Source organism: Bactrocera dorsalis, chromosome 2 (assembly GCF_023373825.1).
Source record: "Bactrocera dorsalis isolate Fly_Bdor chromosome 2, ASM2337382v1, whole genome shotgun sequence".
Classification (NCBI taxonomy): domain Eukaryota; kingdom Metazoa; phylum Arthropoda; class Insecta; order Diptera; family Tephritidae; genus Bactrocera; species Bactrocera dorsalis.
The window spans coordinates 75,606,469-75,633,958 of NC_064304.1; the positions used below are offsets into that span (position 1 = coordinate 75,606,469).

The 27,490-nt window shown below is 39.1% G+C and overlaps 2 protein-coding genes across 8 annotated transcripts in view; one reads left to right on the forward strand and one right to left on the reverse strand.

Annotated features, from left to right (window-relative positions):
• The window catches only part of LOC105226404 (dnaJ homolog subfamily C member 16), a 623,397-nt gene that overhangs the window by 494,401 nt on the left and 101,506 nt on the right, over positions 1-27,490 (reverse strand). For all 7 annotated transcript variants that reach the window (XM_049449953.1, XM_049449948.1, XM_049449946.1 and 4 more), the window contains one exon: positions 18,338-18,498. In XM_049449953.1, coding sequence (XP_049305910.1) covers positions 18,338-18,498 — 161 coding nt within the window. The remainder of the gene's footprint in view (positions 1-18,337; positions 18,499-27,490) is intronic.
• The window catches only part of LOC125776613 (uncharacterized), a 217,393-nt gene that overhangs the window by 68,572 nt on the left and 121,331 nt on the right, over positions 1-27,490 (forward strand). The window lies entirely within an intron of this gene.

Sequence of the window (27,490 nt, forward strand, 5' to 3'; positions counted from 1 at the left end):
TGATGATATTTTAGCGGAATTTACCAACCACTATATCGAGGTAAAAACCAAGCTGACACGTCAGCGGCACGCTTGTCAAGCTTCCGAAGCTCACAGCTCCACGACGCGGCAGTTTGCTGGCGATCAAACTTCAATTATTGTCTCTCAGCCAAAGCAGAGGTTACCGGTGCTGCAAATTCCAACGTTCAACGGTAAATATTCGGAATGGCCAGATTTCTTCTCGATGTTCAACACCGTTGTACATCAGGACGTAGACTTAACAAGAATTGAGAAATTCCAGCACCTTCGGTCAAGTCTACATGATGCAGCGTTGGACACCATTCGTTCATTAGAGATAAATGAACAAAATTATGATAAGGCTATTGATTTGCTAAAGGCTAGATTTGATAATAAACGCTTAAATTTCCAGGCTCATATCAGAGATATTTTTCAGCTCAAGAGGGTAGAGGGTGATAAGGTTGCCAAACTTCGAGAACTCAGCGACACCGTAAACGCTCACTTGCGAGCATTGCAAACTATGGGAACAAAGGAACAGATTGCTGACTGCTTACTCATTCAACTAGTGTCCCAAAATTTGGACGTCAAATCTCGCGCGAAATGGGAGGAACAAACACCCGTAAGAGAAATACCTACATGGAATTCAATGGCTAGATTTTTGGAACAACGCTGTCAGCAACTGGAAAATGTAGAGAATGTCCTTGGACTTCCGGAAAAACAGGTAGGCAAGAAATTGTCAAATCACCTTAGTCGTAAGGTTCTGTTAACGGCAGCTGTAGCTGGATGCATATTGTGCAGTTCTAGTGAACACAAAATCGCAAAGTGCAAGCAGTTTCTAAGCCTTTCGCCCACCATGCGCTATAAAGAAGCAAAACGATTAAACTTATGCTTGAATTGCCTTCGAGTCGGGCATTCACTTAAAGACTGCAAGTCCGGACACTGTAGACATTGCACGTCGAAGCATCACAGTCTGCTTCATCAAGATACAAATTCTTTTCCTACAATTTCACAACCAATGGTTTCTGATAAACCAACGCAGCTATCACAACCAACTACATCTAGTTCGTTCAACCCGTACTCGTTTTCTTCTTCATCTTTCGGTCCTTCAGCTTCTGCACTCGTCGCATCTGAAGTTCAGGCTAGCGTTGCTGACAGAGAGTTCGTTCTCTTAGCAACCGCCATAATTTATGTAAAAAATCGATCTGGCTCCCTCATTCCCTGCAGGGCTCTGCTAGATTCTGCATCACAATTGAACTTTATAACCAATCGACTCGCTAATCAACTACAATTGAAGAAGATCAAATCTTCACAGTTCATTTCTGGTATAGGCCAAAATGATTTCGTTGCTAATCATATCGTTAATTTCGACCTGCATTCACGCATTAACGATTACATTGCCAAATTGTCTGCGGTTATCACCCCCACCATCACCGATGTTCAACCATCTCGTTCTTTAAAGGGTATTAATTGGAATATACCACAAAACATACGCTTAGCAGATCCACACTTTTTCGAACCGCAACGCGTTGATATGCTCATTGGAGCTAGTTTATTCTTTGACCTGCTATGCGTCGGCCAGATACTCCTGGCTGAAAATTTACCGCTTTTACAAAAAACAAAGCTAGGGTGGGTTGTATCAGGCGCAACAACATACAACATTTCGAAGCTATCTTGCTTAGCAGCCATCGACACGGCTCTAGCAAATAACACAGATGACGACTTACATAACCTAGTTCAACGCTTTTGGGAAATAGAGAATTGTATTGACTCCACACCAAAGACTACAATAGAAGAGGATTTGTGTGAAGAGCACTTTATAAAAACCCATAAGCGATTGGAATCTGGTGAGTTTTCGGTTCGATTACCAACGAAATCACCTTCTTGCGAACTAGGAGAGTCGTATCAGCAGGCTATCAATCGATTCAAGGCTTTAGAGCGGAAATTTCAGCGCAATGCTGAACTAAAACAACAATATTCGTCATTCATTAAGGAGTACTTTGTTTTGAACCATATGTCAGTCGTTGACACTATACCAAAGCAAATTCCAATGAATTTTATGCCACATCACTGTGTTTTAAAGGCTGATAGCACAACAACAAAACTACGTGTGGTTTTTGATGGCTCTGCGCCAACCAGCAATTGACTTTCGTTGAATTCGATTCTGATGAAAGGACCAACCATTCAACCTCCACTTTTTGATATTTTACTTCGATTTCGCACTTTCAAAATTGCTCTTACTGCAGATATTTGTAAAATGTATCGCTGTGTAAGGATATCTAATCCAGACAACTTCCTGCAGTGTATAATATGGAGGGACAAACCTAATGAAGATTTTCGCATTTTTAAGTTGGATACAGTCACTTATGGAACGAAGCCAGCTTCTTTTCTGGCCATTCGTTCAATGCAGCAGCTTGGCCGTGATGAAGCTCATGTTTATCCCGTTGGAGCCGAAACGATACACCATGGATTTTACGTGGATGACATGATTACCGGTGCAGACTCGGTGGGTGAGGCAAAGGTGATATTAAATGAGACTAAAAAGTGTTTGTCTCTCGGAAACTTTCACTTGAGGAAATGGTGTTCGAATGATGATCGAGTCTTGATTGATATTGAAGATAATGACAAACAGGACTTCCTAACCTTCGACGACGGTACAAGCATAACAAAGACACTTGGATTGGTTTGGGACCCAAAGTTGGACGTATTCATATTTTCCTTTTCACCCTTCGGAACATCGGCTAAGGTAACTAAACGCACAATCCTTTCGGCTATAGCTAGGCTTTACGACCCCCTTGGTCTGATCAGACCTGTGGTGGCCAAAGCCAAAATATTCTTGCAGCATTTGTGGAAAGAGAAGCTACATTGGGACGAAAGCCCACCTCAAGGAATTCAAACAGAATGGCTAGAAATATGCAATCAATACAAACTAATAACTCGTTTTAGTTTTGATCGATACTTGCTGATGCCAGAAGCTGAAGTACAACTACATGGATTTTGTGATGCAAGTGAGGCTCCCTATGGGGCCTGCATATACATACGGGCTGAAAGAGGCGGACACATCCGAACCAACCTTCTCTGCTCCAAATCTCGCGTAGCTCCACTAAAACCTTTAACGGTACCGAGGCTTGAGCTAAGTGGTGCATTACTGTTAGCTGAATTAATCGCAAAGGTAATCAATTCTGCGCATTTCAAAGCAAAAGGAGTATTTTGTTGGTCTGACTCCACAACAGTGCTATCGTGGTTGCGTAGTGAACCAGCTAATTTCAACGTTTTTGTCGCAAATCGCATTAACAGCATTCAAACTCTCACAACAGGTATGGTTTGGAGCCATGTTCCAACAGATTCCAACCCAGCGGACGTTCTTTCAAGAGGAGCTAGCCCCAAGGAACTATTAAACATGGATTTATGGAAATACGGTCCCTCTTATCTGGGTGGCGATCAATCTAACTGGCCTAAATCTCCTCTCCTACCAACAAAGGACCTGCCTGAGGGCCGAAAGCGTGCATTTGTATTTGTTTCTACTTCAGACATATCTTTAAGTTGCAAATTTGTTAACTCATTTGAACAATTACAGAGAGTATATGCATATATTTATCGGTTTTCCAGAAGAGCTGGAATGAGATTTTCTGGACCACTCAAAGTAAAGGAATTACAGGAAGGAACCTTTATACTTATACGAATGATTCAAAAGGCACATCTTCGAGATGAATACAAAGCACTTGAATCCAAAGAGGCGATAAAGTCTTCATCTGAAATTCGTTCGCTCGTTCCCTTTCTCGACGAGCGCGGTTTGCTTCGAGTTGGTGGAAGACTTCAGCATTCAAATTTGGATTTTTCATCGAAACACCCAATTATTTTGCCAAAACGTCACCCGGTGACTGACGCAATCATCAGCAGTTTTCATAGGAAACTTTTACACGCTGGACCTCAATCGCTATTAGCATCTATTCGTCTACAGTATTGGCCTATTGGTGGGCGTAAAACCGTAAGTGGAATTATTAACACATGCGTACGTTGTTTTCATGTCAAGCCTAAGCTTATGAAACATTTAATGGGAAATTTACCATCGGAAAGAGTTAAATGCAATCGAGCATTCCTTACTACCGGAGTGGACCTTTGTGGGCCATTTTTTTACAAATCGGACGTACGCAATAGAGCTCCAATTAAATGCTACATTTGCATCTTTATTTGTTTCGCAACCAAGGCCGTTCATTTGGAGCTGGTAAAGGATTTGGCAACCTCTTCATTCCTCGCAGCCCTCAAAAGATTTATTTGTACGCGTGGCAGACCTCAAACTATATGGTCGGACAATGCCACCAATTTTGTTGGAGCTAAAAATGAGCTATCGGAGCTGAAAAAACTATTTTTGAGCCAAGAGCATTCGAAAGTGATTCACGAGCAGTGTGCAAACGATCAAATTGAATGGAAGGTGATACCCCCTCGCTCTCCCCACTTTGGCGGTTTATGGGAGGCTGCAGTCAAAATGGCCAAATATCATTTTTATAGAGTTGTGGGCCTTTCTAAATTAAGCTTTGATGAGCTTCGCACACTTGTGTGCCAAATATCCGCGATTATAAATTCACGACCTTTATGTCCCATTACAGAGAGTCCTGACGATCTCGAGGTGCTTACCCCTGCGCACTTTCTCATTGGCGCACCTTTCACATCCGTGGTAGAACCTGACATCACTCCTCTCAATATCAATCATCTTAGCAGATGGCAGCGAGTGTGCTACCTGCAACAACAATTCTGGAAGAAATGGCAGGCAGAATATCTAACTCTTCTACAACAACGCCATAAATGGCACTCATCTTCGTCGAATCTCAAGCTCGGGGACGTGGTTTTGATAAAGGACGAGAACAACCCCCCGCTAAAGTGGCCTTTGGCTAGAGTCATCGAAACCATTTCCGGAAAGGACCAGGTGGTGCGAGTCGCAGTTCTAAAGACACCAAATGGCGTGTACAAGCGAGCTGTTTCCAAGCTGTGTCTCCTACCAATCGATGATAATATCTTGAAAGCCTAAACCTTTCAACGGGCGGAGTATGTTAAGAAATAGATACATAGTTTATATTTGCGAATTTAGTAGTAGAAATCATCACTGCTACTTTTATACATATTTTGTTATGTGCCAACATTCTTAGCACTTAATTGTATACAACAACATTGTTTAAACTAAAGATATGCTTGCTTTAAGTCTGAGCGCCGGCAATCGCTAAACCGGTTTTGGCTATTTGAGTGACTTTGATAACGCACTCTTATCATACTTGCTTAGGCAAGCATACATACCTACATTAGTGTAAATGCATAGAATTAGAACATGTACCACTATCTCAGCTGATCTTTATACCGTAGCCACCGTATGAATTAGGAGAAAGGCTGTAGGTTAATCAACTTGTTACAGCTGTTAATTTAGTTAGTCGCAAATGAATGTCGCGATAACCGCAAGCGCAAGCGCAAGCAATTAATCATTGTTAAATATTATATAAAATAAGCGCGATTGGCAACAAAATTAAATCGTAATAAATCGTTTTAACTAAAATAATTAAATTCGTTTTTCTTTTCGTTCGAATCATTTACACGGTCAATAAAAAGGCTTATTGTCCTCCAAACATTCTGGTGACCCCGACGTGATCGCGGAATTAGCATTATCGTAATAATAATTTCGTAATTTTTCGTAAATTTATTTAAAACTTTACGGTCTTTGACAAAAAATGGCACCCAAGAAAATCGAATCAGCTGAAGCCAAGAAGAAGCTGGATTCATTTATCCAACAAGTCACCGTACTCAACAACACGTTGACTTTTGATGTCTTACGTGAATTCGACGAAGCTGCCGTGGAGGTGCGTATCGAACAAGTGGATAGGCTGGAAAAAAAGTTTGATGCTCTCTACGCGCAACTAGAGGACAACGACGCTGATGATATTTTAGCGGAATTTACCAACCACTATATCGAGGTAAAAACCAAGCTGACACGTCAGCGGCACGCTTGTCAAGCTTCCGAAGCTCACAGCTCCACGACGCGGCAGTTTGCTGGCGATCAAACTTCAATTATTGTCTCTCAGCCAAAGCAGAGGTTACCGGTGCTGCAAATTCCAACGTTCAACGGTAAATATTCGGAATGGCCAGATTTCTTCTCGATGTTCAACACCGTTGTACATCAGGACGTAGACTTAACAAGAATTGAGAAATTCCAGCACCTTCGGTCAAGTCTACATGATGCAGCGTTGGACACCATTCGTTCATTAGAGATAAATGAACAAAATTATGATAAGGCTATTGATTTGCTAAAGGCTAGATTTGATAATAAACGCTTAAATTTCCAGGCTCATATCAGAGATATTTTTCAGCTCAAGAGGGTAGAGGGTGATAAGGTTGCCAAACTTCGAGAACTCAGCGACACCGTAAATGCTCACTTGCGAGCATTGCAAACTATGGGAACAAAGGAACAGATTGCTGACTGCTTACTCATTCAACTAGTGTCCCAAAATTTGGACGTCAAATCTCGCGCGAAATGGGAGGAACAAACACCCGTAAGAGAAATACCTACATGGAATTCAATGGCTAGATTTTTGGAACAACGCTGTCAGCAACTGGAAAATGTAGAGAATGTCCTTGGACTTCCGGAAAAACAGGTAGGCAAGAAATTGTCAAATCACCTTAGTCGTAAGGTTCTGTTAACGGCAGCTGTAGCTGGATGCATATTGTGCAGTTCTAGTGAACACAAAATCGCAAAGTGCAAGCAGTTTCTAAGCCTTTCGCCCACCATGCGCTATAAAGAAGCAAAACGATTAAACTTATGCTTGAATTGCCTTCGAGTCGGGCATTCACTTAAAGACTGCAAGTCCGGACACTGTAGACATTGCACGTCGAAGCATCACAGTCTGCTTCATCAAGATACAAATTCTTTTCCTACAATTTCACAACCAATGGTTTCTGATAAACCAACGCAGCTATCACAACCAACTACATCTAGTTCGTTCAACCCGTACTCGTTTTCTTCTTCATCTTTCGGTCCTTCAGCTTCTGCACTCGTCGCATCTGAAGTTCAGGCTAGCGTTGCTGACAGAGAGTTCGTTCTCTTAGCAACCGCCATAATTTATGTAAAAAATCGATCTGGCTCCCTCATTCCCTGCAGGGCTCTGCTAGATTCTGCATCACAATTGAACTTTATAACCAATCGACTCGCTAATCAACTACAATTGAAGAAGATCAAATCTTCACAGTTCATTTCTGGTATAGGCCAAAATGATTTCGTTGCTAATCATATCGTTAATTTCGACCTGCATTCACGCATTAACGATTACATTGCCAAATTGTCTGCGGTTATCACCCCCACCATCACCGATGTTCAACCATCTCGTTCTTTAAAGGGTATTAATTGGAATATACCACAAAACATACGCTTAGCAGATCCACACTTTTTCGAACCGCAACGCGTTGATATGCTCATTGGAGCTAGTTTATTCTTTGACCTGCTATGCGTCGGCCAGATACTCCTGGCTGAAAATTTACCGCTTTTACAAAAAACAAAGCTAGGGTGGGTTGTATCAGGCGCAACAACATACAACATTTCGAAGCTATCTTGCTTAGCAGCCATCGACACGGCTCTAGCAAATAACACAGATGACGACTTACATAACCTAGTTCAACGCTTTTGGGAAATAGAGAATTGTATTGACTCCACACCAAAGACTACAATAGAAGAGGATTTGTGTGAAGAGCACTTTATAAAAACCCATAAGCGATTGGAATCTGGTGAGTTTTCGGTTCGATTACCAACGAAATCACCTTCTTGCGAACTAGGAGAGTCGTATCAGCAGGCTATCAATCGATTCAAGGCTTTAGAGCGGAAATTTCAGCGCAATGCTGAACTAAAACAACAATATTCGTCATTCATTAAGGAGTACTTTGTTTTGAACCATATGTCAGTCGTTGACACTATACCAAAGCAAATTCCAATGAATTTTATGCCACATCACTGTGTTTTAAAGGCTGATAGCACAACAACAAAACTACGTGTGGTTTTTGATGGCTCTGCGCCAACCAGCAATTGACTTTCGTTGAATTCGATTCTGATGAAAGGACCAACCATTCAACCTCCACTTTTTGATATTTTACTTCGATTTCGCACTTTCAAAATTGCTCTTACTGCAGATATTTGTAAAATGTATCGCTGTGTAAGGATATCTAATCCAGACAACTTCCTGCAGTGTATAATATGGAGGGACAAACCTAATGAAGATTTTCGCATTTTTAAGTTGGATACAGTCACTTATGGAACGAAGCCAGCTTCTTTTCTGGCCATTCGTTCAATGCAGCAGCTTGGCCGTGATGAAGCTCATGTTTATCCCGTTGGAGCCGAAACGATACACCATGGATTTTACGTGGATGACATGATTACCGGTGCAGACTCGGTGGGTGAGGCAAAGGTGATATTAAATGAGACTAAAAAGTGTTTGTCTCTCGGAAACTTTCACTTGAGGAAATGGTGTTCGAATGATGATCGAGTCTTGATTGATATTGAAGATAATGACAAACAGGACTTCCTAACCTTCGACGACGGTACAAGCATAACAAAGACACTTGGATTGGTTTGGGACCCAAAGTTGGACGTATTCATATTTTCCTTTTCACCCTTCGGAACATCGGCTAAGGTAACTAAACGCACAATCCTTTCGGCTATAGCTAGGCTTTACGACCCCCTTGGTCTGATCAGACCTGTGGTGGCCAAAGCCAAAATATTCTTGCAGCATTTGTGGAAAGAGAAGCTACATTGGGACGAAAGCCCACCTCAAGGAATTCAAACAGAATGGCTAGAAATATGCAATCAATACAAACTAATAACTCGTTTTAGTTTTGATCGATACTTGCTGATGCCAGAAGCTGAAGTACAACTACATGGATTTTGTGATGCAAGTGAGGCTCCCTATGGGGCCTGCATATACATACGGGCTGAAAGAGGCGGACACATCCGAACCAACCTTCTCTGCTCCAAATCTCGCGTAGCTCCACTAAAACCTTTAACGGTACCGAGGCTTGAGCTAAGTGGTGCATTACTGTTAGCTGAATTAATCGCAAAGGTAATCAATTCTGCGCATTTCAAAGCAAAAGGAGTATTTTGTTGGTCTGACTCCACAACAGTGCTATCGTGGTTGCGTAGTGAACCAGCTAATTTCAACGTTTTTGTCGCAAATCGCATTAACAGCATTCAAACTCTCACAACAGGTATGGTTTGGAGCCATGTTCCAACAGATTCCAACCCAGCGGACGTTCTTTCAAGAGGAGCTAGCCCCAAGGAACTATTAAACATGGATTTATGGAAATACGGTCCCTCTTATCTGGGTGGCGATCAATCTAACTGGCCTAAATCTCCTCTCCTACCAACAAAGGACCTGCCTGAGGGCCGAAAGCGTGCATTTGTATTTGTTTCTACTTCAGACATATCTTTAAGTTGCAAATTTGTTAACTCATTTGAACAATTACAGAGAGTATATGCATATATTTATCGGTTTTCCAGAAGAGCTGGAATGAGATTTTCTGGACCACTCAAAGTAAAGGAATTACAGGAAGGAACCTTTATACTTATACGAATGATTCAAAAGGCACATCTTCGAGATGAATACAAAGCACTTGAATCCAAAGAGGCGATAAAGTCTTCATCTGAAATTCGTTCGCTCGTTCCCTTTCTCGACGAGCGCGGTTTGCTTCGAGTTGGTGGAAGACTTCAGCATTCAAATTTGGATTTTTCATCGAAACACCCAATTATTTTGCCAAAACGTCACCCGGTGACTGACGCAATCATCAGCAGTTTTCATAGGAAACTTTTACACGCTGGACCTCAATCGCTATTAGCATCTATTCGTCTACAGTATTGGCCTATTGGTGGGCGTAAAACCGTAAGTGGAATTATTAACACATGCGTACGTTGTTTTCATGTCAAGCCTAAGCTTATGAAACATTTAATGGGAAATTTACCATCGGAAAGAGTTAAATGCAATCGAGCATTCCTTACTACCGGAGTGGACCTTTGTGGGCCATTTTTTTACAAATCGGACGTACGCAATAGAGCTCCAATTAAATGCTACATTTGCATCTTTATTTGTTTCGCAACCAAGGCCGTTCATTTGGAGCTGGTAAAGGATTTGGCAACCTCTTCATTCCTCGCAGCCCTCAAAAGATTTATTTGTACGAGTGGCAGACCTCAAACTATATGGTCGGACAATGCCACCAATTTTGTTGGAGCTAAAAATGAGCTATCGGAGCTGAAAAAACTATTTTTGAGCCAAGAGCATTCGAAAGTGATTCACGAGCAGTGTGCAAACGATCAAATTGAATGGAAGGTGATACCCCCTCGCTCTCCCCACTTTGGCGGTTTATGGGAGGCTGCAGTCAAAATGGCCAAATATCATTTTTATAGAGTTGTGGGCCTTTCTAAATTAAGCTTTGATGAGCTTCGCACACTTGTGTGCCAAATATCCGCGATTATAAATTCACGACCTTTATGTCCCATTACAGAGAGTCCTGACGATCTCGAGGTGCTTACCCCTGCGCACTTTCTCATTGGCGCACCTTTCACATCCGTGGTAGAACCTGACATCACTCCTCTCAATATCAATCATCTTAGCAGATGGCAGCGAGTGTGCTACCTGCAACAACAATTCTGGAAGAAATGGCAGGCAGAATATCTAACTCTTCTACAACAACGCCATAAATGGCACTCATCTTCGTCGAATCTCAAGCTCGGGGACGTGGTTTTGATAAAGGACGAGAACAACCCCCCGCTAAAGTGGCCTTTGGCTAGAGTCATCGAAACCATTTCCGGAAAGGACCAGGTGGTGCGAGTCGCAGTTCTAAAGACACCAAATGGCGTGTACAAGCGAGCTGTTTCCAAGCTGTGTCTCCTACCAATCGATGATAATATCTTGAAAGCCTAAACCTTTCAACGGGCGGAGTATGTTAAGAAATAGATACATAGTTTATATTTGCGAATTTAGTAGTAGAAATCATCACTGCTACTTTTATACATATTTTGTTATGTGCCAACATTCTTAGCACTTAATTGTATACAACAACATTGTTTAAACTAAAGATATGCTTGCTTTAAGTCTGAGCGCCGGCAATCGCTAAACCGGTTTTGGCTATTTGAGTGACTTTGATAACGCACTCTTATCATACTTGCTTAGGCAAGCATACATACCTACATTAGTGTAAATGCATAGAATTAGAACATGTACCACTATCTCAGCTGATCTTTATACCGTAGCCACCGTATGAATTAGGAGAAAGGCTGTAGGTTAATCAACTTGTTACAGCTGTTAATTTAGTTAGTCGCAAATGAATGTCGCGATAACCGCAAGCGCAAGCGCAAGCAATTAATCATTGTTAAATATTATATAAAATAAGCGCGATTGGCAACAAAATTAAATCGTAATAAATCGTTTTAACTAAAATAATTAAATTCGTTTTTCTTTTCGTTCGAATCATTTACACGGTCAATAAAAAGGCTTATTGTCCTCCAAACAATCAGCTTAGGTCGGAATGGTTGTTGATTCAATTCATCTCCTGCTATACATTTTAAAGTTCTCCATTTCATTTGGCGAAAGATTTTTATTCAAAAGCAGAAATAAAAAAAAACATGTAGACTTAACACATGATGTAAAAATATATGTATATATAACAATAATCGTTGTTTAAATGAGTTAAGCCCCAAGTTATTTCACGACAACCATTTATTTCTAACAGAATAATAGTTTCGGTGTGAGTTTTACTTATCCCCCTGAAATAAGAGTTTAAGTGTAAGCTATTTGCTTGGCCTCGCTGTTATATACGTATACAACACTGTGCTCGGTATTTACATGACGTTTTAAATTGGTGACATATTTACCTTTAATAGTTTTTTTACACTACTTTCAAATAAAAAAAAGGGTTTCGGTCTTCCAATTGATGCGTATATTATAAATTTTTGATGAAAAAATTATAAATTTTGGAAATCGTAGGCTGTGTTCGAGTTGCCGCATAATTACCGCAATACAAAAGTCCTTTTACTAACTTGACACTCATCTGATACCTCGCTAATACTTTGCTGCAATATTGCAGCAATTATTATGCTTAGAAATATGGGAATTTTAACGTAATTAATTGTTGATGAAATGTTAGAAAATGAAGGTGAGAATTTTATGAAAAATACGCACAAAAGAAGACAAGGAATGTGTAGAAGAAATCGTTTTTTTTTTTTAAGAATACTGCAAAAATACTGCAAATTATAAAAGTAAAATACTTTTTCAAAAGTCTTGAATTATACTCTGATGACTTCTTCTCACCTCGATTTTACGTAGATTGCCTTTTATATTTAGGAATTAGAGAAATTTTTATCAACGATTCCGCATATGAAATTTGGTTAGAAATACAAAATTTGAGACAAATTCTGTGTTCGATATTGGTGGTGTACCGACTTAAGCAGCTGCTGTAAATAAACTGTTGACAGATCGCGCTCATATTTAGCATAGTAATTAAAGACAGTCCAAGATACATTTTTTTTAAATATCATATACCCGAAGAATTGAATTAAAATTTCCGGGTGCTGAAAATTCGAATATCTTTGTTAGGTAATATGAAGGCTAGGGTAAGTTTTGGGCCGAATTTTATCAATTTATGACACAATGTAGTCCACATATTTCATAAAACCTATGAAAGGTAACTTAAAGCAACAATGTATTTCTGCAAAATTTTATTTCGATAAATCAACGTTTGCTAAATTTTATACTACAAAATAAAAGAATTATAAGGAATTTGAAATTGTATTTTATGCGAATTAGACATGGTAGGTGTCCGATTTTCACAATGAATTATCCATGTTTGGGTAAATTTTTTCGAGTAGCTCCTGAAATATCGGTTTTCACTTAAATGTGACGCACGTCCGTTTGTCCAGTTTTGACACCAGTTACTAACAGGTTCTTCTGTTTCATGTAGAATGTGAAATTTGGCTTACTTATTTAGAAATCTACGGCACTTTTAGTAGTTTTCAACAAAACCTTGTATAAGTGGTGGCTTTAGTAGTTTGTGAGATATTCACATGCCGCACCCTGCAAAAATTCCCTGTTGGGAATATTGATGTTGAGCGTGCAAATGAAAAATGTATACCAAGTTTCCCTAAGATATCTTAATTTTAACATAAGCTATCACTCACACAGTCAGACGAGGACAGTCTGCCAAATTTCAACTCTTATCGTTATCCTGATCTTCCATGATGTGAAAAATAGTGTACTCAGAATATAAATAATCAGTTCTCAGTGAATTTACTATGCACTACAAATCAATTTCTTTGTTAACAGGTTATAACAGAATTAATGCACTATCTTATAAATCGCTACCAAAAAGCAACAGCTGAGGACTGAAGAGCTTGTAGGCTAACATAAAAAATTTTGTTTGTTCATTCGATCAATTGTTTGAGTATATAAGCGAATGTTGGATGTGCACATATTTTGTCGACAGAAACACAATAAATTTATTACATTTAATATTTTTAACATATAAAGGTTATTATTATTAAATTTTTTTCATAAAATTCCATTTTTCTCATAAAATTTAATATACTTAGATGAAACCGATATCAAAGGAAGCAACAAGTCTGATAGAGAATCTCCTACGAGAGGGACATTCCCACCGTCAGGTAGCATGCAGGGTTCATTGCTCTACACTAGGCATATAACAAATTTTGACGAAAAATTTGGCATACCATCACGTGGTGGCAAACATTGTACAAGTAATGAATATCACTTTTTTAGGTGATTTCGGTTCAAAAACATTCCGCGCAAAAATGGATTTCTAAAAAAAAGTCAACAATTTTTTTTTTTTATTATTATATTGAATCAGAATTTTCTGAAGAAAAATTAGTTTGGGGTGGGTGGGGCACTTCCCTTAGGTCCATTAAAAGGCGTTTGGAATAATAGGAAGATTATTAGTTAAATAAATATCTATTATTATGAAAAAAAACGTGTACAGTGTACAAAACCTTTTTTTTTTTTCAGCAGTTCTGATAAAAAAGTAATTTCGTTTTGCGTGGAAACTTTTTTGCAATTTCGCAAAAAAAAAAATAATGGGGTTCATACTTTTTTATTCTCTATTCGACTATGGTATGCCGTTTTTCGTATTTGCAAAAATTGTAAAAAGTTATATGCCTACTCTACACCCACCATTAGCATAATATGTAACAAAATAGGAAATTTATCAAAAAAAAAACGGTCGCCAGGACAAAAATATCTTCTGTCTCAGTCACTGAAACTCAAAATAATTAGGCAAATAAGGACAGGTGCATGTGCATGATAATGCAGTAGAAATCAATAATCAGCTTTGGAAAAATGATCAGCACAATGTTTTTGATGAAACAATTCGCAACGCCTTACGCGAAAATGGCTCGAAGGGTCGTTTCAAGGTTAAGAACAAAGAAGCATAAAAAATTGAGGGAAAGTCACTATATCACATCGTCTTCTACCTCCATTATTTAATCAACGACCACCTGTAGTTTAAAAAAAATCAAACTGACTGCTAAAAACTTTCTGATATAAAACTATACCTTAATATGATTTTTTCTACTTCTAAAAGCTTGTGCACTCATTACTTAATATTTTCGTCTAAATTTTGTTTTTAATCTATATATGTATATGTTATATAAAATATATTCCAAAATATACAAAATATCACTACATAACTAATTTAACATATTTTGTTAAATATTCTGTAATTTAATTTGGCACTAGTTTGCAAAAACTATTAAGCGAAAATGGAATTTTGAGTTTGATTTACAGTGAACCAATAAAATTTACATACACCTAGTTCTATTAAATTACGACTCGTTTATTTGTTATAAAATTAATAAATTTTTAGTTTTTTTCTATCCATTTCAAAAGATGTATATTTAACATTAAATATAGCATATCAAATTTTTTTTTGTTACACAAATAAAAAAAATTAATGCTAAAGCTTAAAATGCGTCTGATTCATATCAAAAAAGTTAACATACACCAATGATTATTTAATTCGAAAGTAATTATAATAGTTTTAGCGATTATTGGAATACATTTTGTTGCAATTATTGTCCCTAGACGTCGACGCATTTGTTTTCTTCATTTCCGGATATTTTGACCCACTAAGTCGATGATCCAGTTTTTTGGCCTTATTTTGATGAATTTCGATGTTTACGAAAAAGGTTTTCCAAAAAGTTCCAGATATTTTAATGTCTAGTGTTTGCGGAACCTATGGAGTTATTTTTAATTCCATAACAACCATTCACGTACAAGATAAACGTGTGTTTTCGTTTGTTATCCTGTTGGAAATAAAAGAGGCTGCTATTAACAGCCGTTTTAATCAGACTTTAAATAATTTTTTTTTTTTAATGTTCAGATACATATGCTTATCCATTTTTGAAATGTTTACAAAAAAAAAACAATCCCCAACAGTAAGAATGTGTGTGTAAGAATGTGTTGAATAGTACTGGTTTATTATACTAATCGCACGTTCTAAGCCATATATAGGTAAGGTTAATAAAAAGAAGAGGTCGACGTTTAGTAAAAAATATTTAAACAAACCGTATTGGTTTTGGAAAATATTGTGTTCAACAACGAATCAAAATATATTAAAATTTTTTTCGGTTGGTTTGGTTGGATCTGGAGTTGGACATTTGGACTTTATTAGTAAAAAAAAAATGAATAAAGAATGTGTACCTAAACCTTTTCTGATATGAATTAGTAGTATTTTAAGCTTTATCACTATTTTTTTTTTATTTGTGTAAACAAAAAAATTTTTTGATATGCTATATTTAATGTTAAATATACACCTTTTCAAATGGAACTAAAAATGTATTAATTTTATAAAAAATAAACGTTTCGTAATTTAATAGAACTAGGTGTATGTAAACTTTTTTTGTTCACTGTATGTCAAATATACATGCTTAAAAAAAATTATGTCAAACCTGCCATCGAAACGGCTTTTAACAATAAATTTAATAATACACAATTAAAAAAAAAATGAACATAAAGTACGTGCATGTAGCTTGAATATTTCTAGTGTTTATTCAAAATTAAAATCAAGAAATTTATATTACTGAGTTTTTACAGAATTTAAGTAAATAAAACGCAAGGTTTAATTTAATTTATTTTATTTCGCTGCTGCACCTATCAAATCTACTTGCCGTCACCACACGTGGATTGCTTATTCGGCAATTCCTACGGTGTGAGACTGTTGGTGTCGTTTGCTACTGGCAAGCGTTTCCGTTGTTATGTCTGCAACTTGTGCCTCGCACTTTTGATGTTGTTGCTTACGTTGCAATCACAGGCATAACTGCACTTGTTGCTGTGGGCTACTGTGATATGTTAACTTGTATTTTGCCTTCAATTAAATTTTATAATGACCCAGAACTCCGAACTCTTTTGGCCTGATCTCGCGACATGTCAATGCAGAAAAATGGTTTTAAAGTGGTACTAAGTCAATAAACTGCCTATTGTTGCTAAACCGACGAAAACACCGAATTGCTTAGAACTCAGGACAATCGAAGCTGATTCGACTATTATTAAAGCACAACTACTAAAAACCAAACAAGCTGTGTAAATGAAAAGCAGTTTAAAAATAAATGATGAAACGTATCCAAATACTTTTTTAAAGATTTAAAAATTGTGATTATTCGTCTATACCAAAACAAACTTTTTAAAGCCGTATAAACTTGTATGTAAACTACAACTTGTATAAATATATTTGAAAATTAATAAAAAATAAAAGTTTCATAACGTAATTTCTCAACACAATTACGCAAATATGTTTTAAAATTAATAATAAATAATAAAAGGTTTATAACGTAGAGCAATTTCAGTTTAGAGACCAATGTAGAAAAAATCACACGGAACCAATTCTGGTGAATACGGTGGTTTATCGAAGATATTTATTGCGATTTTGCCTTTAAATTTGGTCAAAATTGTTGCTCAAAATTGTGGTCAAAATGTTCTTCCACAATTTCGGGCGTTTTCGATGTTCTCACGCAAACGCCTTAATATAGCCAAATAGATCTCCTTATTGGCCGCCTATTCCACCGGAACAAATTCATGATGAACCAAACCAGGAAATTTGAAAAAAAAACACTGGGCGTCACCTTGATTTTTGAGCGGCTTTGGCGTGCTTTTTTGGTTTCGGCCTTGTTTTCTCCCTTCCATTCCGATAGTTGTTCACTTGTTTGCATATCAAACTCATAAATCCATATCTCATCGGTAGTTATAATGGTCTCCATGAATGTGGGATCGCAATTCGTACGATCAAGCATGTCCAAAGGGACCTATTTATGGTGGTTTTTTGAACAAAATTCAGCTTTATCCGGACGAGTTGAGCAAAAACGCGTTTCTTACCCAAAATATGCACCAAAATCATTCGAACGGACTTGCAAGAGATGCCGAGCTCTCTTGCCATCTTTCTAACACTTGCATGATTTTCAAGCACCATATCCTTCTCTCTTTTATTGATGTGTTTGATGGCTTTGCACCACTCGTAAAATTGTGTTTTTGAATCCCCGTAAGCGTTTTCCAACATACGCAACGATTTTGCACTCGAATTTTCGTTAGAAATATAAAATTTTAGACAAATTCTTTGTTCGATATTTTTATCCAATCGCAACGCACTACTGAGGTGTACCGACCTAAGCAGCTGCTGTAAATTGGCTGATAGATCGCGCTCATAATTGGCATAGCAAGGAAGGACTTGGCAAAACACATTTTTTTTGAAATATCATCTACCCGGGAAATTTAATTACTATTTTCGTTGAGGCGGAGATTTTGGTTAAAAATCAATTTTGTTTTGAGGAACCTCCAATTTGTCAAAAAGATTTATTTTAATTAAATCGGTTTGGCTTTTTTAATTTCAAAAGATCCAGTTCAAAGATATGGTGTTTACCGCAAAACGTCCCGATGATCAGTTATAGTTCCTTTCCAAATAAATTCTTTTACTAATACGTACTAAGTGTTAAAATACAGTTAAAAGATACCATATTATAGTAATTCTAACTGTATATAACCCCTTAGATGGAAATGTACGACTTCTTTGTTATATTTACGAGTTTGTAATTTAAAATTATTGTTCTTAAAATGGATTTAGCATCGCCCTATATGTCCCTCTCTGACCGATTCCGACAAAATCCGACTCGGATATCGCAAAAACTGGAGTTTGACAATAATTCTTAACGCTTATATCTACACCTCTTTAAGCTTTTTTTGTATAAACAAACAAAAATTTTTTAAAAACATTTGAGATTATAAAATAAATACTGTAAAATATAATATAATTCAACTTATATTTCTATCCTTACCTTGAATATATATGCAAATCGGACTCTTTCTATGCTATATTCAGCTTGAAGAGCAATATTGCGGAAGGCACTGCGAGCGAAATTATGAGAATCGTTGTTTTCTGTAATAAGAATAACACATAACCGTTTTCGAGGTTGACTCCACTCAGCTGGGCATACTCCTGAAATATTTCAAATGAAAATATTTGATAATTAACAGATACATCCACATATTTAATATTATAATAACAAGTAAGGAAAGGCTAAGTTCGGCTACAATCTAACATTTAACCATTCATTATAGGATTATTCCTGAAATTCAGTTATATATGTATATCACTCATTGACCGACATTTTCAATCAAAAGTCAACTACCGTTACAGGGGCCTAAATATTCGGTACCGAGGGGCTTGATCAGTTTTTATTGGATTTTTGTTCTTATGGTTGTACACACTTCGTGCAAAGTTTTGTCCCGTTATATTATCTTCTTATTACTTTTTCATTTGTGTACTAGAAACTAAACGAATCAAGTGGAATTTAAAATTGTGCTATATGCGAAGTAAGATTTCGTCCATTTTCATAATGTGACATAAGAATGTAAAAAAATTCCACGTTCTAATTTTTTTCGAAATCGGTAGGTCGGATCCCGATATATGGGATTAATTAAACTTAATGTCTCTGTCATATTCAGTAATTATTTATCGCGCTCTTAGTAGTTTTTAACAGAACTGTTATATGGGGAGTGAACGGGATTATCATCCGATTTCATCCGTTTTTCACTCTTTCGGTAGAAGTTTGTAAGCGATTTGTACTCGGCAAATTTGATTGTTGTAACTGTGGTTTAGGAGATATGTACAAATAACTTGTTACTTAAAAAAAAAAATTCCACAAGTTAGAGCTTTATATCATAATTTAGTGCATAGTTATGGCACTTTATATGTTTTCGGTTAATTTTTTTCAACTAAGAAACCTGCATCCAAATTACATCGAGATATATCAATTTTTACTCAAGTTAAAGCCCAAATCCAGACGGACAGAACAGTCAACCGGATTTCAACTTTTCTCGTCACCTTGATCATTTATATATATAAACTGATTTCTCTCTCGATTAGTTTTAGGTGATATGTACAACCGTTAGGTGAACAATCCTATAATATTATGTAGCAACTGGTTGCTAGAGTATAAAAATTAAGGCAGCACGACTTTTTTGGGCTTCATTGTTTCCAACAACTGCGCCGTCAGTTCTGATTTGATTGATAAGGAAGCGATGGGTCTAGTAGTCAACAAGGGCAAGTCGAAATATTTCCTGTCATCAAACAAACAGTCGTCGCACTCGCGATTAGGCTCCCACGACAGTGTTGACAGTCATAACTTCGAAGTCGTAGATAATTTCGTCTGACTTGGAACCAACGCAGAATAACTCTTGCCAACAGCTGCTTTTTCGGATTATGTAGGCAATTGAGAAGTAAAGTTCTCTCTCAACGAACAAAAACCAAACTTTATAAGTTACTCATTACTCCCGACCCGATATATGGTTCAGAAGCATGGACAATGAAAACTTCTGATGAGTCAACGTGACAAGTTTTTGAAAGATGGGTTCTGCGGAAGATTTATGGTCATTTGCGCACTGCTAACAGTGGACATCGCATTCAATGGAATGATGAGTTGTACAGATTCGCGACGACATTTACATAGTTCAGCGAATTAAGAAAAGCAGCTACGCTGGCTAGGCCATGTCGTCCGAAAGGATAAAAAACGTTCCAGCTCTAAAAGTGTTCGACGCACTACCCGCCGGGGGAAGCAGTAGAAGAAGAAGACCCCTCCTCCGTTGGAAAGACCAGGTGAAGAAATTGGCGCCAAACAATGCGTTATGCGAATAAAAAAGAAGAAGTTACTATTTGCTCCTCTAATTACGTCAAAGTCTGTCTAGTAGAATCGTGATCGGCAAAATTTGCACATAGAGTACCGTTATCAAAATAATTTGAATGCACCTTGGTAGCGACATCATTTTTGTAGTACGCATTGCAAAAACTGTCAGTTTCGTGAAACTATTACAAAGTGCACGTTGTTTTAAAAAATGAGTTCCGCGTACGAGAAGCGATTTGAAGCTGTATTTCTTTGTCTACACCCTATAGGGCCGAAAATGTCACGTTTAGCTGCAGCAAAATATATGAAGAAGTCGAAGTCATTCGTAACGAAGTGGACGAATCTGTATTTAGAATAAAAAATGTCGACGATTTGCCTGGGCGGGGCCCTAAAAAAAAGACCTCACCAAAGCAGGACAAGAAGATCCATGATTTGTTTGCGACGAAGCCGGGCTTATCGTTGCGTAAAGCTAAAGAAGTTGTAGAGAAAAGTGTTGTTAAAATATCGGTAGAGACGATTCGAAAACGTTTAGGCTCTAACGACGTCAAATACCGCAGCTCTCTTAAAAAACCGTTGCTCTCATCATCACACGTTGAAAAAATACTTGCCTGGGCCTGCGCCAATTCAGAACGGAATTGGAATAATGTAATATTCACGGTGAATCTTCATTTTGGGCAAATAGTAACATAAATCGATCTTGGTGTACCGCTAACAATCGATTGCTCCAATGAACTGTTAAACACCCAGTGAAGGTCCATGTTTGGGGATGTTTCTCAGAAAAAGAATTTGGACGCCTTTTCGTGTTTACCAGCAACTTGAATGCGGTTTTGATGAACAAAATTTATCAAACAGCTTTATTACCATCAGCTGCGAAGATGTTCGAGAGAAGAGGACACTCTTGGATTTTGCAAGAAGACAATAACCCCAAACATCGCAGTCGAATATGTGCAGAGAGGAAACAGCAAAATGGTGTTGAGGTGTTAGATTGGCCTTCACAGTCGCCTGATGCCAATCCGATAGAAAATGTGTGGGCAATAGTAAAGCAGAAACTCAGAGGAAAAACGATATGGACAGCAAAACAGTTGTCAAGACAAATTCGGCTGATTTGGAAACGATTGCCTCGGCAACTTGCTCAGAACTTAGTGCAAAGTATGAGTCGGAGGTGTGAGGTCATAATAGCGAATGGCGGTGACTATACATGTTATTAAAAGTATTGCGTACAATAAATATTATAAACGTGTAAAATGTTGTTTATTTGAAACGAATCGGACAAATAAATTCCAAGTTATGGCGATCACGCTTGTCGTCTAGTTGGACCATGCAGATTGTATTAATATAATCAATTAAAATTTCGTTCATCATCCGTCCCAAGTAGTTTAGACGTGCGTACGCTCCGAGCTCCTAGCATTTTTGCAGTGAAGATACGCACCTGCCTCTATGCAACTAAAGACGCTCGTCGACAACCACAAGGAAGTTAATTTTTACATTAAGTAAAAATAAGTCAAAATAATATATTTTGAGCGGCACCGAAATGTGTACTCTTTATTTATACTCTTAAGACTAACATATTGCATGGTTCTTACTTCTATTTATACTAACTAGTATGTTTACTTCTTACCAGTTGATAGTTTGTTTAGATACAGATTATATTATTTGTTTAGTTTTGTTTACATATGTATATGTTGTGGAGGATGGAGTGTAGAAGTTCACGCAAGTGAGGAAAATTCTCTGACTGCCATTTACTTGAGAGTGGCCAGAAACGATTCTTTTACATGTGACTCAAGCAGCTCACGACTTCCGGTCTTTGACCAAGTATCCTCTGGGTAGCCTAAGAACGTCCGTTTGAAAGCGAGCTAAAGTGAGAAGGCGAAACATCCCCTGCATAGGGTTGTGCGCTGGGTTTGGGACCCGCCACGTAAAAAAACACCCCCAGTGAATAGCTGACGGGACAAGGACAGAGACGAGTAGGTCCTTGTGACATTTTACTACTATCATTCACTGCGGTGAATGAACGTCTAGCCACAATCCGCATCAATGCGAGGTTCTTCAACATATCGCTGATTTGCGCCCACGCCCCGACGGAAGAGAAGGATGATGTGACCAAAGATGCCTTTTATGAGCGCTTGGAGCGCACTTATGTGAGATACCCCCGTCACGATATCAAAATCGTGCTTAGCGACTTCAACGTCAGGGTGGGCAAAGAAGGTATCTTTGGTACTACGGTCGGTAAATTCAGCCTCCACGAGGAAACATCCCCAAATGGGTTGAGGCTGATCGACTTCGCCGGGGCCCAAAATATGGTTATCTGTAGTACTAGATTCCAGCATAGGAAGATACATCAAGCTACCTGGCTGTCTCCGGATCGAAAAACTACCAACCAGATCGATCATGTTGTGATAGACGGAAGACACGTCTCCAGTGTTTTAGATGTGCGTGCGCTCCGAGGTCCTAACATCGACTCGGACCACTATCTTGTTGCAGCTAAGATTCGCACTCTGTGCAGCAAAAAACGCACACCAACAAACACAAGAAAGGTTCGACGTCGAGAAGCTGCAATCACAACAGACAGCCGAACGATTCTCTACTCGGCTTGCACTCCTGCTCTCTGAGAGCACTCGTCAACAACTCGGTATATGGGAACTGTGGGACGGCATTTCAAACTCCTTACGTACAGCTGCAACCGAAACCATTGGTTTTCGGAAAGTGCAAAAGAACAGCTGGTACGACGACGAGTGCCGCGTCGCAGCGGAAAGAAAACAAGCTGCCTACATCGCAACGTTACGATCGACCACAACACGTGCGGGATGGGATAGATACCGAGAGTTGAAGAGGGAAGCAAGACGCATTTGCAGACAGAAGAAGAAAGAGGCCGAAATGCGTGAGTACGAACAGCTTGATAAGCTGACCGACAGGGGTAATGCTCGAAAATTCTATGAAAAGATGCGGCGGCTTACACAAGGTTTCAAGACCGGAGCATACTCCTGTAGAACCCCCCAAGGTGATCTAGCCACCGATGCTCAGAGCATACTTAAATTATGGAGGGAACACTTTTCCAGCCTGCTGAATGGCAGTGAATGCACAACACCAGGAGAAGGCGAACCCGATACCCCAATCGATGACGATGGAGCAGACGTTCCATTGCCCGATCATGAAGAAGTTCGAATAGCAATTGCCCGCCTGAAAAACAACAAAGCGGCAGGGGCCGATGGATTGTCGGCCGAGCTATTCAAACACGGCGGCGAAGAAATGATAAGGAGCATGCATCAGCTTCTTTGTAAAATATGGTCGGATGAAAGCATGCCCAGCGATTGGAATTTAAGTGTGCTATGCCCAATCCATAAAAAAAGGAGACCCCACAATCTGCGTCAACTACCGTGGGATTAGCCTCCTCAACATCGCATATAAGGTTCTATCGAGCGTATTGTGTGAAAGATTAAAGCCCACCGTCAACAAACTGATTGGACCTTATCAGTGTGGCTTCAGACCTGGTAAATCAACAACCGACCAGATATTCACCATGCGCCAAATCTTGGAGAAGACCCGTGAAAGGAGAATCGACACTCACCACCTATTCGTCGATTTCAAAGCTGCTTTCGACAGCACGAAAAGGAGCTGCCTTTATGCCGCGATGTCTGAATTTGGTATCCCCGCAAAACAAATACGGCTGTGTAAACTGACGTTGAGCAACACGAAAAGCTCCGTCAGGATCGGGAAGGACCTCTCTGAGCCGTTCGATACCAAACGAGGTTTCAGACAAGGCGATTCCCTATCGTGCGAATTTTTCAACCTGCTTCTGGAGAAAATAGTTCGAGCTGCAGAACTCAACAGAGAAGGTACCATCTTCTATAAGAGTGTACAACTGCTGGCGTACGCAGATGATATTGATATCAGCGGCCTCAACACCCGCGCCGTTAGTTCTGCTTTCTCCAGGCTGGACAAGGAAGCAAAAGAAATGGGTCTGGCAGTGAACGAGGGCAAGACGAAATATCTCCTGTCATCAAACAAACAGTCGTCGCACTTGCGACTTGGCACTCACGTCACTGGTGACAGTCATAACATTGAAGTTGTAGATAATTTCGTCTATCTTGGAACCAGCGTAAACACCACCAACAATGTCAGCTTGGAAATCCAACGCAGGATTACTCTTGCCAACAGGTGCTACTTCGGACTAAGTAGGCAATTGAAAAGTAAAGTCCTCTCTCGACGAACAAAAGCCAAACTCTATAAGTCGCTCATAATTCCCGTCCTGCTATATGGTGCAGAGGCTTGGACGATGACAACAACCGATGAGTCGACATTGCGAGTTTTCGAGAGAAAAGTTCTGCGAAAGATTTATGGTCCCTTGCGCGTTGGCCACGGCGAATATCGCATTCGATGGAACGATGAGCTGTACGAGATATACGACGACATTGACATAGTTCAGCGAATTAAAAGACAGCGGCTACGCTGGCTAGGTCATGTTGTCCGGATGGATGAAAACACTCCGGCTCTGAAAGTATTCGACGCAGTACCCGCCGCGGGAAGCAGAAGAAGAGGAAGACCTCCACTCCGTTGGAAGGACCAAGTGGAGAAGGACCTGGCTTCGCTTGGAATATCAAATTGGCGCCACGTAGCGAAGAGAAGAAACGACTGGCGCGCTATTGTTGACTCGGCTATAATCGCGTAAGCGGTGTCTACGCCAGTAAAGAAGAAGAAATATAAAACGATCACGAGATTGGGGGCCAATAACTTTAGAAGATGCCTCTGTCACCAGTTTGACGGTTCTTTCGACTGCCACGGTGTGAGAGGGGAATTCACTAAATTTCCATACCTCTGCAGTGTCTCCCGACAGCCCTTTTCTGAGTTCTTCGTTAGAAACTGAACAAAGAACTGGTGGAACAGTCAATGTAATAGTCTTCCAGTTAATAATATCGTAATAATTACTCGTATTAGCTTTGAAATTCAACTTTGGCACTTTATTACATCTAACCCTTCCATTTACAGTGTCAGACTCTGCTTCTCTGGCTGCCAGAAGACGGTCAAGGGCCAACTTTCTGACTTCTATCCGTTCGTCAGTCATCATACTAAGGAGAATGTTTTCTGGAAGAGCAAAGAAAGCATTCTGTTGAATGGATGAATCGACAACCTTGCGCAGTTTAGCAGATAAGTATCTCGACCTTTGAATTGCAGCATAGAGATGGCGAGAGCCATCTTTGATTGAACTGTTGAATATTATTGAGAACCACAAAGGTGAGTAAACTGTAAGTATGTACTTGACCAAAATCTTTATTTCCTTTGTTGGTTTGTCAGTAGAAATGTATAATCTCAGAATTCTATTTGCACAGGTGAGCCAGCGAGATTTGCACATGTTACCTGGATGCATCGACGCTAAATCTGAGGAACATTGACCGGAAATAACAGCTTCTGATATTTTATAGAGATAAGCTTGGTCTGTGCTATGTTGGGTCGGATTAATAACCTCAGAAGGTAATTGGCAGGATGGAAAACTTTCAAATTTGACAACAGGCAACTTCTCACAATCAGGGAGCAGTTTACCTATGTCGCCAGAGAATGTATTTGGACTCTTTGAGACACCATCTATGTGTTCGAAAAGAGCACGAAATGGAAGTTCGCTGAAATGTAGAAGACAAGCAACCCACTGTAATGGTCTACCTATTCTTTCTTCTAGTTTCCGAATGATTCCACCTTTCCAACCTGTGTTCGTGTTGGTGCCATCAGCACCAACAACTTCTATATGTTCCACATCAACTGAATTGTCTTGTAAATGTTGCCATATAGCTTGCGTCTCATCCTCAGCTGACCCGGAAGCAGAGGTGACGTGGCCAAAGTAATGACAAACAGGTTCCGCTATAAGAGAAATATGTTCCTCTTTGACAGTGTCGCGGTAGTACTTTTCACCTTCGCTGACTTGTGTAAGTGTATTGTCTTTGCGGCCGTCAAAATACAGCCCATATACAAAGTCAATACTTCCGGTGTTTTGGAGCTTAACTCCAACACTTTTTTTTGCCCGACTAACCTTACGTTTGTCAGTGACAAAGCTAGCCTGATTCTCTGTTATCAAACCTGCTTTTTGGCATCCAGAAAAGCAGATGGAACAATCAAGGCCGCTGCTCTATCACTTACTCCAAATCTTTGCGCAGCTAAAGCAGTGTGTTCTAATACTAGTGTGTTTTGTTTAATTTTAGAGGATGGAAGAGAAAATTCATCATCAGCATCGTTTTTGAAAGAATCCATGTGCGACGCACCTGCATTGTTGTCGTCTGTATGAGAGTCTGGCTGATCTGAATGGTCACGTGTTCTAGCTGATACTTTTCTGGTAAGTGTTGATGTTGAATGACGTTTTGAAAGCTTTTCTTTACGTTCATTTTTCTTTGTAATCTTTTTTGTTTCAGGTAGATCAACACTTCCAATGCGACCAATTCTTCTGGTTCTCTGGTCCAAGAGAAATGGTTGTTCATTGATAGGAACTTTCCTTTCCTTTGGACAAGTGCAAGAAGAAAAATAAATGCATTTATAAGCAGCGATGTCAAATAATTTTCCGGCAGAAGAGACAAAGTCGTCTCTTTAAGAGCTCAAACCTATTGGGTTCCTTAAAAACATTTGTTTAAGAGTCAGAAATCAACTCTGGTGTGTGAAACTATCGGAATAGATGACTTTTTAAAAGCATTTTCAACCTTTTTTGCAACTATTTCTGTAACCTCTTTACTCCTAGGTTCATAGTTGTCGCCTCGGAGTCGCCCTATACGAAATCTTTCAAACTGATAACACAAAAGAACATCCTGGTAAGTAGGTAACTGGGACTCAGATAGATTGTACGGATATATGCCAAACACAGGACATTTTTGCCTAAATTTAAATTTAGATACAGACATTTTGAGTGTGTTCTGTTGAGAGAATATAAGTGATGGCACTCGACGAAATCAACGACAAGAGTAAAGGAACTCGATGAAAAAATATTTGTGTGGAGACCTATCCGAACGTGTCCTTTGGCGTAGGTGAATGAATGTGAGTGATAGCACTCGGCGAAATCAACGTCAAGAGGTATGGCCGCAAGCCGATTTACACCTTGCACTGTGGCGCGCCGCATTTTCGCTCGTATCTCGGGTTCGTCTCGCGGCCATGAACACATATACCATTTCGGTAGCAAATGACGTGACAAATAACTTTTGTCTTATACATTTTGTCATGAGATGCGTATTTCAGGCGCTAGGTAGACAATTTCACGATTTTAGGCGAATTTCTGAAATTTCAAGGCCGGAGTTGGGGTTGAAGATGCAATCCGATCTCAAAACAAAAAGTTGCATTGGA